At 38.3% G+C, this 14,205-nt stretch overlaps 1 protein-coding gene across 1 annotated transcript in view; it reads left to right on the forward strand.

The window, feature by feature from the left end:
* STIL (STIL centriolar assembly protein) overlaps window positions 1–14,205 on the forward strand; it is a 65,431-nt gene that overhangs the window by 14,657 nt on the left and 36,569 nt on the right. The window contains exons 7-11 of the mRNA XM_047085691.1: window positions 133–216; window positions 1,520–1,606; window positions 5,163–5,313; window positions 8,428–8,537; window positions 12,810–12,924. Coding sequence (XP_046941647.1) covers window positions 133–216; window positions 1,520–1,606; window positions 5,163–5,313; window positions 8,428–8,537; window positions 12,810–12,924 — 547 coding nt within the window. The remainder of the gene's footprint in view (window positions 1–132; window positions 217–1,519; window positions 1,607–5,162; window positions 5,314–8,427; window positions 8,538–12,809; window positions 12,925–14,205) is intronic.

Here is a 14,205-nt window from a genome sequence, read left to right on the forward strand (position 1 = left end):
TGTGGGGTGGGAGGGACATTCATTTGAATCATCTTCTCTGCCTAAAATATGCTTCTTCAAGTATTTAGGTTATCTCTTTTAGGTAGAAAGTACAAACTCTTAATTGTTTTTACATGAATTTCTTCTGTTTAGATATCTTACCATGGATGAAACACGCAAATTATTACTTTTGCTGGAATCAGATCCCAAGATTTGCTCTCTACCATTAGTGGGAATGTAAGTGTTGTATTATTATGACAGCCTTTTTAGCCACATATGTATTCAAATGTATATGATAAGCATGTTCATCTGTTGTACTATGAATATAAACTTAATACTTAAGTCACCTTATAAAGCCACAGAGGCCAGTGATTCTTAAGTTTTCTTATTTTCATAGCAGAATCAGTTAAAACCATATTTTGCCCAATCTTAGGAAGAACTCCAATAAATAAAGCACATAAAGTCAAATTCTTCTGGTTGAAGTTGAAGCCTTCGAACCCTGCTTCTTTAATCTTCATTACTACCCCCTTTCATTCAAGGCACCTTGAAGAACCCAGGGCTCAGAATAACACTTTAAAATTCACTGCCAGGCAGTTTTTGCAGAAATTCCCTTTAGTACGAATGGCGTTTTCTTTAGAGTTTGTGGTTAATAACATTTAGACAGATTATTCAGTCAGAAATGTATGTTCTTTGAGTATTTATTGAGTGCTTACCCTATGCATAGTACTATTAGTACTATGTTGGGATTTAAAGCTCTCCAAGGAATTTTATAATAAAGGGCAATAAAATATACAAGTAGAAATAGAAAAATAATAAGGAAGTATATGATTTATTATGAAATGAGCAATCTAGACAGTGCGTGTTATTAGTATTTATTAGAGAGATGACAGGGACATTTTCTTAAAGAAGGCAAATTTGAGCTGGACCTTGAAGAGTTTGGATAATAGAAGGGAGGATTGTTGGTATGTGCACAGTTAAAAAATGAGAAGGCACAAATGTTCTGTAGACTACGAAATGTACAGTGTTTGCTATGGATTATTGATACCAAGTGAATGCCTAGTAAGAGCCTTGGGTATATTGGGCAATTTATATATGTTACAGCATTTAATCCTCTCAATACCTATAGTTTGCTAACTATATTCTCCTGCTCACTTCATTCTCCCCTAATTCAGCCCATTCTTTCTAGTCCAGGCTATTTGATTCTAATTGATTCCTACTTTCTATTGTTAACCATTTTGTCTCCCACCATTTTCTTGTCCTCTCAGGGAGAAGAGGGCAGAGAGGAAACTCTCTTTGTCTATGTGTATATCTATGTCTACGTCTGTATCTATACCTACACCTATATCTATATCTCTATATTCCTTTTAATTATTAGTGAGATCTAGTGTTTATAGATTTCATATTTATGAGCCATTAAATGTATTGCTGCTGAATACCAAGAATTTCTGCCATATTATTACCTTGAGAAGAAGGTAATCTAAAGCACACTAAGTGTTAATTTGGAAGTTACTAAGCTTTTAATTTCTATTTTTTCTTTTAGTTGGCTGTCTGGAATTATACATATTTATAGTCCTCAGGTGTGGGCTTGCTGCTTACGATACATGTTCAGTTCTTCTATTCAAGAAAGGCAAGTGATATTTTATTTTGTAGTTATTTTATTTTGACCTTCTCCCCTGTTCATATTTTACTGGTCTCATTTAAAATTCATGCAGTGCCTTAATACTTTTATAACGTTTACATACCAGAAGACTTTTATAATACTTAAAAACTGTAAGACTAAGAAAGCGCACTAAAAAAAACAAATCTTACATCAAATGGGAATAAAACCAGACCAAAAAAGGTGAGGTTGCAGGATACTTAGAAATGTGAAGGAATTCACTTGTCTAACCACAGGACTGTAACATAGACGATACATTTTTTAGGTGTGGGGAAAAAACCCTAGAAATCCTCTCTTCTAGCATCTTATTTTAAAAATAAAGAGATCAGTTTTCAATGAAATGATTGAAAATGAGTTTGAGTGTGTTGCCTTATTGTGTTTTATTAAATTACACAGTGCTACTACTAATACCCTAAGAAATATTTGAGATGAAATGTTTAGTTTTCTTCTGGAGCTGAAGCACAAGCATTGGAACTAACAAAGAAATTTTCTAACCTCAACTCCTCATTTAATTTAATGTTTTTTTTATTTATTTTTGAGAGAGTGCAAGTTGGGGAGGGGCAGAAAGAGAGAGGGGGACAGAGGATCCAAAGCAGGCTCCTCGCTGAGAGCACCAAGCCCAATATAGGGCTCGAACTCACAAACCATGAGATCATGGTCAGACACTCAACCAACTGAGCCACCCAGGCGCCCCTCAATTCCTCATTTAATTTTTTATTTTGTATGTGATACCACATTTGCCTCTTAGCTTTCTCGTCTATTAAAAATTTCCAGGTCGGTTTGTGTCTACCTTGAGTAGCTATAATATACTTTTAAAAATAGTTTATTTCTTTATTTTGAGAGAGAAAGAGAGAGAGCATGAGTGGGGTAGGGGTAGAGAGAGAGGGAGAGAGAATTCCAAGCAGGCTCCAAGCTGACACGGAGCAAAGCCCAACATGGGGCTTGAACTCCCAAATCATGAGATCATGACCTGAGCTGAAATCAAGGGTCCAAGAGTCAGGTGCTTAACCATCTGAACCACCCAGGCGCCCCAGGCAATTTCTTTGATACCTGAACTCCTTAATTTCTGCCAGCCCTTTGAACCAAAGAAGAGTTAGCACTGCTTAGCATAGCTTAGGTTGGTACTTTACAACATTCTGAACAGTGGTCTTGTCGGACCCAAGAGAGAGGAATTGAGCAGAATACACATTCTGCCTCTACAGCACTCACTTCTTGTTTTTAAATTAAGGGTGTAATGTATCCCCACTTATTTTTCTTTCAGTGTTTTACCAAGGAGAGACAACTACTTAAAAGTGTTTTTATTCGTTTATTATTTTCTAAAAGTATTTTTAACTATAGGCTGTCATCCCATTCCCGCCCTCCCACCCCCCACCATTTGAAAGATCAGAGCGTTCTATGAAACCTTGCTTAAGTTGAAATGATGTAAAGCAAAGATTACCATTAATATATATGGGAAAATTTTTGAGCGTTCCCAGACCTAGAAAATAAATAACCTCTCTGGCTTTTCTGACACCTTAGGTCATGTCTTGCTAATGGATGCACAAAATAAATTGAGATAAAACACAATACTCACAGATAGAGTTCAAAGCTATGACTGCTCGATACTGAGCTACTGAGTGTGGTTCCTGGGGAAGGAGCCTGGTGGGGCCCCTCTCATGCAGTGTGTGCTGTCTCTGTAATGGCTCATGCAAAACAGATGCTGCACGTTATTTTCGGTTTTGCCTTTGTATTGTAAAAGCAAAAATCTTCAGATTTCTTTTGGTTAGTAATAACAGGTTCTCCTAATGTTGTCTCCTGTAAAAGTGAAGTGGCCTAATGTGAACTTTTGAAAAGAGGGGATATCTGCACTGGTTTTAAGGATTCATGATGACTTCATAAATATTTTTGTTGAGTCATAGAGTGAATAATAAAATGAATGTTTTTTATCAAGTGTTTATAATCATGAAATGTTTAAATAATTAAAATACCCACTTAGAAGTTAAAAATGATACAACTATAAATTGTAATACTGGCTAGTCACTAAAAAAGAATAAAGAGGTCTGAGGTATAATATAGAATAGTGACATGGGAAGAAATCCAAGATAGTCAAATAAAAAAATAGCAATTGCAGGGGTGCCTGGGTGGCTCAGTCTGTTAAGTGACTGACTTCGGCTCAGGTCATGATCTCGTGGTTCACAGGTTCGAGCACTCTGTCAGGTTCTGTGCTGACAGCTCAGAGCCTGGAGCCTGCTTCAGGTTCTGTGCCTCTCTCTCTGTCCCTCCCCCACTTGTGCTCTGTCTCTCAAAAATAAATAAACACTAAAAAAAAAGTTTTAAAAATAGCAATTGCGAATACAATTGACCTTTGAACAATGCAGGTTCAAAGATCTGCATATAGGGGCGCCTGGCTGGCTCAGTCAGTAGAGCATGTGACTCTTGATTTCTGGGTCATAAGTTCAAGCCCCACATTAGGTGTAGAGTTTATTTAAAAAAAGAAAACAAAAAACAAAAAAACAAAACTGGGGGCACCTAGGTGGCTTAGTCGGTTAAGCCTCTGACTTTTGATCTCAGCTTAGGTCTTGATCTCAGGGTCGTGAGTTCAAGCCCTGCATTGGGCTCTGCGCTGGGTGTGAAGCCTACTTAAAAACGACAACAACAAAAAACTGCATAAAACTTGATTCCCCAGAAACTTATACTAATAGCTAGCTCACCGTTGACCAGAAGCTTTATAGATAACCTAGTTAGTTATCACATATTTTTTTGTGTTCTATGTATTATATACTTTACGTGTTCTGACAGTATATTACAAGTATTTTTCAATACAGCAATCTGGAGGAAAGTTCTTAAGAAAATCATAAGAGTAAATACATTTATAGTACTGTGCTATATTGGCAAAAATTCATATTTAAGTGGGTCTGTGCAGTTCAAACCTATGTTCAAGGGTCAACTGTAGTATGTATGGTATGGTCTATTTTAGTTAGATTGTATAAGATGTTTTTGCATGCCTGGGAGAAAATTATATACATTAAACCATAAAGTGAATTGGTTTTCTATTTTATATATCCCTATTTTGCTTAAAGTTTTTACAAGGAATATGTACTTTATAGTAAAGTGTATTTTAAAAATTAAAAATCAGTTGGGGCACCTGGGTGGCGCAGTCGGTTAAGCGTCCGACTTCAGCCAGGTCACGATCTCGCGGTCCGTGAGTTCGAGCCCCGCGTCAGGCTCTGGGCTGATGGCTCAGAGCCTGGAGCCTGTTTCCGATTCTGTGTCTCCCTCTCTCTCTGGCCCTCCCCCGTTCATGCTCTGTCTCTCTCTCTGTCCCAAAAATAAAATAAACGTTGAAAAAAAAAAATTTAAAAAAAAATAAAAATTAAAAATCAGTAACACTAAAAAAGTAAGCATAAATTTGCTCCCCAGTTTTCTTCCCAAAATTGGACTGTTTAAGTAGTTTATTAATTAGGTTGAGAGGCTCTTGTAGGAGTTCTTAAAAGTGTACTTTCATTATCCTCAGTAAATTTTAATTTAATGGCATTTTTTTGTCCAGGGTTTTTTCAGAATCTGGAAATTTCATTATAGTTCTCTATTCTGTGACACATAAGGATCCTGAGTTTTATGAATGCCTCCCCTGTGATGGCAGGTCATCTGACCTTCAGTTCCAGCTACTAACCAGCAAGGAAACATTACATCTTTTCAAAGTAAGTGATTTGATTACCTAGCACTTTTTTTTTTTTTTTTTTTAAGACAGTGAGAAACAGCAAGTGGGGGAAGGGCAGAGAGAGAGAGAATCCCAAGCAGGCTCTGTGCTGTAAATGCGGAGCCTGACGCGGGGCTCAATCGCACGAACCGTGAGATCATGACCTGAACTGAAACCAAGAGTCGGACACTTAACCAACTGAGCCACCCAGGTGCCCCTGATTCCTAACATGTAATCACTAGTTAGGGTTGCCTGTTGGCAGTTTAAACCCAATGATTTTTACCCTTTAAAATAAATAGTAACTCAGACTATTAGGCTTTGTTTATAATTATTCTTATTAAATATTAACTTCATTTATGGTTAATATCGTTTTATAAATTTTAGACCATGTCTCCAGAACCAAACTGTAATACAGGATCAGAGCTTTTCTGCAGAATAACTTACCCAATTTTTTCTGAAACCTTTGAAGAGTATCAAGAAATTTATATATCATTTTATGATATTGAGAGTTAGTTTGTGATCTTTGCATTTTGTGTTCCCTGTTATTTTTTAAATGTGTAGATATAACAAATGGTTTCTCACATTTGAAAGTCAGTGTTTAGGGGTACCTGAGTAGCTCAGTCATTTGAGCATCCAACTCTTGGTTTCAGCTCAGGTCATGATCCCAGGGTCATGGGATTGACCCCCACACTGGGCTCTGCACGGATTATGGAGCCTGCTTAAGATTCTCTCTCCCCCTCCCTCTGCCCCTCTCCCTGACTTGTGTGCTGTCGCTTTCTGTCTTCCTCTCTCTGTCTCTAAAATTCAAGAAAGTCGGTGTTTATATATAATCCTAGGAATCAGAATAGATTGTTGCTATAGCTCATAAAACACATAAAAATACATCTAGGTGATGGTCACAGAAAAAGTAGATCTTTGAAACCATAAGTGTCATGATGTAAAAACATTCAAAGACCACTTTTCAGTAAAATGATTGATCGTCCTAGGTCAAACTAATAATAAAAAAAATTCTGGGAGCACCTGTCTGGCTTAGTCAGAAGAGCATGCAACTCTTGATCTTGGGGTTGTGAGTTCAAGCCCCATGTTGGATGTAGAGATTACTTAAATAAAACTTTTTTTTTTAATTCTGTATTTTATTACAAAAATATTGAATATATTTAAATAATCATGTGTTTTCGCTCTGATATTATTTTGTGCCTTATTTTTTTTTTAACTGTTTATTTATTTATTTTTGAGAGAGGGAGGGTTAGAGAGGAGGAGACAGAGAATCCAAGCAGGCTCTCTGCTGTCAGTGCAGAACCCACGAACCATGAGATCATGACCTGAGCCAAAATCAAGAGTCAGATGCTTAACTGACTGAGTCACCCAGGCACCCTTTGTGCCTTCTTTAATTTCATTTATAGGCTATCAGTTCATGAATCAAGTTTTTGTATTTTAATTATAAATATAATTATTTTAAGTGAGGTCTAATAATTTACTTCCATTTTAGACACATATATCATTTACTCATTCTTTATGTTATATCCTCAGTTCAGTTATTATTTTCACTGAGTCCCTGATTATTGAGTAAGTTACATAATACAGGTAATTAAGTTCTCGCTTTCATTTATGTAGCAGGGAAATGGACAATTTAAAAAGGTTACATAAAAATAGAACTAACATGTTTAAGGAATTACACTTCTGGATATTTATCCAAAGGAAATGAAAACACAAACTTGAAAAGGTATTTGCACCCCCATATTCAGTGCAATACTATTTTATAGTAGCCAAGACATGGAAGCAATCTAAGTATCGTATCCATTGATGGATGAATGGATAAAGAAAATGTGTGTATGCATACACACACACACACACACACACACACACACACACACACACGGTGGAATGTTATTCAGCCATAAAAAAGAAATACTGTCATTTGTGACAACATGGTATTATGCTAAGTGAAAAAAAATGATCAAACTGTACTCATAGATACAGAAAACATATTGTTGCAGTGTGGTTTGGGGTGGGCATAATGGGTGAAGGGAGTCAAAAGGTACAAACTTTCAGGGTGCCTGGGTGGCTTGTCAGTTAAGCATCCGGCTTTGGCTCAGGTCATGATCTCACAGTCCGTGAGTTCGAGCCCCGCGTCGGGCTCTGTGCTGACTGCTCAGAGCCTGGAGCCTGTTTCAGATTCTATGTCTCCCTCTCTCTCTGCCCTCCCCTGTTCATGCTCTGTCTCTCTCTCTGTCTCAAAAATAAATTTAAAAAACGTTAAAAAAAAATTTAAAAAAAAAGGTACAAACTTTCAGTTCTAAAATAAGACATGAGGATCTAACATACAGCATGTTGACTATATTTAATAATATATATATTTGAGAGTTGCTAAGACAGTAGATCTTAAAAGTTCTCAGCAAAAGCGGGACACCTGGGTGGCTCAGTTGGTTAAGCGTCCGACTTTGGCTCAGGTCATGATCTCACAGTTTGTGAGTTTGAACCCTGCACTAGACTCTGTGCTGTCAGCACAGAGCCTGCTTCAGATCCTTTGTCTCCCTCTCTGCCCCTTGCACACACTCTCTTTCTCTCTCTCTCTCAAAAATAAACACTTAAAAAAAAGAAAGTTCTCAGCACAAGGAAAAAGAATTATAACTTTGTACGGTAATGGATGTTAACTAGACTTATTGTGAGCATTTTGCAGTATATACAAATATCAAATCATTATGTTGTATGCCTGAAACTAATGTGACGTGTCTGTTATATCTCAATTTTAAAAACAATTTTTTTAAAAAGGTTACAGTAATAGAAATAAGTCTCCTACTTCCTGTTGTTTCAGAGCTACTTTTCATTCATTCATTCATTCATTTTGAGAGAGCGAGTGAGCATAAGAGTAGGAGTGGGGGAGGGGCAGAGAGAGAGAGAGAGAGAGAGAGAGAGAATCCCAAGCAGTCTCTGTGCCATCAGCACAGAGCCTGACTCAGGGCTTGAACCCACGAACCATGACCTGAGCTGAAATCAAGTCAGAGGCTTAGCCGACAGCCACCCAGGTGCCCCTCAGAGCTACTTTTCATCTAAATAGAATTCTCTGTTGTTTCTATTTAAGTCAGCTCTCCAAATATGCCCTTCTTTATTTCAGAATGTTGAACCTTCTGATAAAAAGTCAATCCATTTTGAACTGACTGCTGAAAGCCAAAATGCAGAAACAGAGTTTTTCAACAAAGTTTCCAAGAATCTTTCAATTAAAAGGTAAAAGATACTATTTTCATGTGTACTTTTTTTTATTATATTCATTAGCTTTAATGAGTAATGAAAGTAACTCCCTAATCTGATGAAACTGATTGTATTATCTTATATCATAAGATGTCCATGCATTACTTCATACTCGGATGAAGTGACAACTTTAATGTAGTTGTCATTTGAGTTGCTTTATTACATAGGGGCAGGAAGTGTCAAGAAATTATCTTGCTTAGGAAGAAGCTCCTGTTTTTGTTTAGTTTGCCTTCTGTTTGTTCTTCTCTGACTTGTAGTTTTAAACTTGGGTCTATCCGAGAAACTGTGGTAAAAAAACTTCTCTACCTAAAAAAGAAAATGCTCTTGGGGAGTATTAAGTGAATACTGGCTGTGATTTTTTGGGTCAGTATATACTTGTCCCGGTAAAAAAAAAAGATACTCCATTGTATTAGGGTTCTCCAGAAAAACAAAACCAACAGGATGGAGAGAGAGAGAGAGAGAGAGAGAGAGGGAGAGAGGGAGGGAGAGAGAGAGAGAGAAAGCTTTGTTTTATGGAATTGGTTCCTGCAGTTGTGGAGGCTGAGAAGAGTTGCATTTAGAGTCCAAATCTGCCAGCAGAATTCCCTCTTCTTGCAGGGGGTCGTTCTTTGTTCTATTAAAGCCATCAGCTGACTGGATGAGGCCTGTCTACATTTTGGAGGATCATTTGCTTTACTTGGAGTCTACTGACTTTAATGTTAATCTCGTCTAAAAGTAACTTCACACAAACATCTATAATAACGATTGACCAAATATCTGGTTATTGTGGCCTAGCCAAGTTGACACATAAAATTAACCCTTCATATCCCTATCCCAGCTTTCTTATGTATTCTCCTGTATGCCAGGTAATGTGCTAAAGACTAGAAATATGGTGGTATTAAAAACAGATACAGACATGATTTCTTCCCTCGTGAGATTTATAGTCCAGTGATGAAGTGTTGAATGTTCTCCATATTACTGGAGTCACATGCTCTACTGACTGAGCCAGCCAGATACTCCTACAAATGTTATTTTAACTTGCCCTAGTGGTTAATTTGTCCTTTTCTCAACGTTTTGAATATAACCTTAACCTGTCTTTGGGTCCCTTTATAATACTGTTTAGTATCTTGCATGCAAAACAGGAGGTGTAAGGTTCATTATAGGTTATTGCAGTGATTGAGAAAATGGCTTGATTTTTTTCTATAGGATTCATTTATCACTTGATTCTGTAGGTGGAAATTAACTATGATATGATTTTAAAATAAATGCCAACTATACCAATTATTTATAGAGGTCACAACATAATAGTTGTGAGCTCAGTTTATGGTATAAGACATCTGCATTCAAGTCCTGGTTCTATACATCATTATTCCATCTGTAAAATGGGAATTATGACTGAATCTGTATTAGTTTCTGGTTGCTGCTGTAAGAAATTTATTATTTTCCAGTTTGGAAGGTCAGAAGTCTGAAATGGTCTTTGAGGCTAAAGTCAAAGTGGTGAGAGGGCTGCATTCCTTCTGGAAGCTTTAGTAGAGAATCCATCTTATTCCCTTTTCCACCTTCTAGAGGCCATGTGCATCACTTGTCTGGTGGCCCCTTACTCTGTCTTCAAAGTTAGCAGTATAGCATCTTCAGATCTCTGTCTGACTTCTTCTATCCTCACATCTTCTTCTCTGACTCTGACCCATTTGCCTCCATTGTATAAGGGCCCTTGTGATTACATTGAGCCTACCTGGGTAATCTAGGATAATCTCCATATCTCAAGATCTTAACTTAATCACATCTGCAAACTTCCTTTTCCCAAGTGCGGTAAACATAGTTACAGGTTTTGAAGATTAGACAGATACCCGAGGTGTGCTCTCTCCGTCTTTGGGCATTTTAACTTATCCTGGGAATAGGTTAGATCACCGGAAACCTATGTTCCTACAGGTTTTCAGGAATACCATCACTGTCTTTTGAAGTCTTTGTTCAAGATTTTATGGATTATTTATGGAAGAAAAAGCCAAATTTAGGAGACACTTATAATTTCTTTTTTTTTCTTCATTTTTTCCTTAAAGTTATTTACTTACTTTTGAAAGAGAGATTGAGAGCATAAGTGGGGGAGGGACACACAGAGAAGGGGAGACAGAATCTGAAGCAGGCTTCAGGGTCTGAGCTGTCGGAGCAGAGCCCCATGCGGGGCTCAAATTCACAAACCATGAGATCGTGACTGGAGCTGAAGTCGGACACGTAACAGACTGAGCCACCCCAGTGCCCCAATTTCTTTAACATTGTTTTTGAAAATTTTGCCAGTTTTCAACTCTGATCAGAGCTTTAGGAATGATCATTTTTAGATTTTAGGAAAATGTTCATCTCACCTAAAGAACTGATGTTATAGTTATACAACATAAAGTTTTTTCTTTTTGCCTTGGGTCCTACAAAAGCTCAGAAATGGATTTTATTGCTGAATGTCAGAAATTTTATGTGTGTTTACATGTTTGTGTTACCACAAGTAAATATGTAGCAAATATTAATTCCTTGCCACAAACTCAGGTGTTCAAAAAATGTTAACTTTTTTCTTTTTAAAAGTAATTGAACTTAATTTCTAATTTGACCACCCAATTGGTTATAGAAACCAAATTTCAGTAATTCAAGTTCTGTTTGTCTTCTTTCCTCTGAGGTTATATGCAATTTGGAGGAATTAATGCTGTGCCAGTAGTAGTGTCCTGGGGTGACATGATTATCATCCATCCAAGCTGCCATCTGCTGAGATGTTTTCATTTGCGTCTGGTCTTTGGCAGTAGGTTTGTGCAGGCTTCTGCTGTGACCTCCTTACTCTAGTCAGGTCGTTGGTTCTCTGTCATGTCTGTGCTCCCCTGAGGCACAGGGGATACAATAATATTCTCCATGTCATTCTTGGGTGTAGGGGGAGAACTTTATGGGACTGAGTGCAGACCCTACTGCTTAAACACACCATGCAGACATTCGGATTGTTTCACTGCAGCACCTTGGTGCAGAAAGAACTCTGTGTTTGCTTCTCCAGACCACCAGGGTTTAGGCAAAGGTCTCTTCTGCCGTCACACCTCCTACCTGGGGGCTTCTTTGTGCTCCCTGACCAGAGAGACAGGATGTAGGACACTTTCTAGGGATTCCATCAATGTCTATGCTCTTTTAGCTTCCTTCTGGCTTTTCTCTTCCCTGAACTCATCCTATTGAGACTTTATCTAGGATGCAAAAAAATCTGATGCATATAGTCTTCCAAATTTTATTTTAAACTCTAATTTTGGCTTTTGAAACTCAGTACTCAAAATAGTGTCTGTGTTCTATTGGAGCAGGCAGCTGTCACCCAATGATTACAACTGACTCAGTAGGAGGAGGCACCTCAGTTAATGTCTCCAAGCTCTCCCATCACAGCTATCAGTGCACAGGAAAGTGTAGTAGTTCTCTCTTAAGTTCCCTTTTTAACACAGTGTTTAATGCAGTGAGTGTACAGCTCTGTCACCAGATTATAATTCTTTTTTTAATTTGAGAGAGAGACTGTGCACACGTGCACAGGGGAAGGACAAAGAATTTCAAGCAGGTGCCACACTCAGCACCGAGCCTGACAAGGGGCTTAGTCCCACGACCCTGAGATCATGACCTGAATCAAAACCAAGAATCAGATGCTCAACCAATTGAGCCACCCAGGCGCCCCTAAAGTTTTGCTATGGCAAGCCCTATGCCTTATTTATAACTACATTCCTCAAAGTGTTAATCGGAAGATGCTCAGTAACTGTTGATACATACTTTATTTTTAAAATACATATTTAAAAATTTTTTAAATACATATTTTTAAAAATTTTTTAATGTTTATTTATTTTTGAGAGAGACAGAGCGCCAGCAGGGGAGGGGCAGAGAGAGAGGGAGACACAGAATCCAAAGCAGGCTCCAGGCTCTGAGCTGTCCACACAGAGCCTGACGCAGGGCTCGAACCCACGAACTGTAAGATTATGACCTGAGCTGAAGACGGATGCGTAACTGAATGAGCCACCCAGGTGCCCCTGATATTTTGTAAACTTCCCGCGATCAGGCAAAGAGAGGTAGTTTATTAAGCATGAATCTGACTGCACCAGCTTTCCTAGGCAGCTAACACTGGCCCGAAAAAAAATAATTTGTGGTTGTCAAATACTAAATTAAATGATCCAGATACTACTCTGGTTTATTAAAGGATTTTATTCACTTTCAAAAAGAAAGAACAAATGAACAAATAAGATTACTGAAGACTTTTCTTTATTCCCTTCTGTTTTTTAGGTCTTCCCAAAAGTTATCTCCAGGGAAAATGCCAATAAATGATCATGACTCTGGTGTTGAAGATGAAGATTTTTCTCCAAGACCAATTCCTAGTCCTCATCCTGTGAGTCAGAAGGTATCACTGATCTTATAAAGAACCCACCTATTGTTTAGAAACCGAAAATCTCTTCATGTTAAAGCATTCAATAATATTACCTGAAACTTATTTAATTTTTATTCTAAGATGTATCTAGCTATATATCAATGTGGCTATATCTATATATATAGATACAGATATTTCTCACAAGTATATGTAATTATTGTATGCGATATATATACATATGTGTGTACATATTGTAATAAGTACTTTTTATTACTACTTCCAGAGAATACTGAGGCACAGATTGGTTAAGTACCTGCCCAGTATTAAACAACTAGTAAGTAGTAAAATTGGAATTCAGTAAAGCTAGTAGTTCAGGAGGTTTGGTTTCAGAACCTGGTGCTTTTAAAAAACCCATGTAGACTCAACATTCTGTACTACCACCAGAACTTGACAGTGATTCTTATTAACCAAATCTGAGAAAACATGATACTTGATTTTGGAGATTGCTAATCTGTCATAATTTTTTGATGGTAGAATTGTTGTGCCTTAATTGGACTAATTACTTACTAGAAGAAAGTAGGTGAGGGACAGAAAGAAAGGGAGAGAGAGAATCCCAAGCAGGCCCTGCACTATCAGTGCAGAGCCCGGCGTAGGGCTGGATCGCATGAACTCTGTGATCTTGACCTGAGGCGAAAAAAAGTCGGGGGCGCCAGGGTGGGCTCAGTCAGTTAAGACACTGACTTCGGCTCAGGTTATGATCTCATGGTTCGTTAGTTCAAGCCCCATGTGGGACTCTGTGTGGACAGCTCAGAACCTGGAGCCTGCTTTGGATTCTGTGTCTCCCTCTCTCCCTGCCCTCCCCTGCTCATGCGTGCGCTCTCTCTCTCTCTCTCTCTCTCCCTCTCTCTCTTTATAAAAAATAAATAAACATTAGGGGTGCCTGGGTGGCTCAGTCAGTTAAACATCCGACTTTGGCTCGGATCATGATCTCATGGTTTGTGGGCTCAAGCCCCGCGTCAGGCTCTGCACTGACAGGTTGGAGCCTGGAGCCTGCTTCACATTCTGTGTCTCCCTCTCTCTCTGACCCTCTCCACCTTGTGCACTCTGTCTCTTTCTCTCAAGAACAAATAAATGAACATGATTTTAAGAATAATAAATAGGGGCGCCTGGGTGGCTCAGTCGGTTAAGCGGCCGACTTCGGCTCAGGTCATGATCTCGCAGTCTGTGAGTTCGAGCCCCACGTCGGGCTCTGTGCTGACAGCTCAGAGCCTGGAACCTGTTTCAGATTCTGTGTCTCCCTCTCTCTGGCCCTTC

This window comes from Lynx rufus, unplaced genomic scaffold, assembly GCF_022079265.1.
Source record: "Lynx rufus isolate CCGP_SWC_20201006 ecotype Redwood Valley unplaced genomic scaffold, mLynRuf1.p SCAF_2, whole genome shotgun sequence".
In the NCBI taxonomy this organism is placed as follows: domain Eukaryota; kingdom Metazoa; phylum Chordata; class Mammalia; order Carnivora; family Felidae; genus Lynx; species Lynx rufus.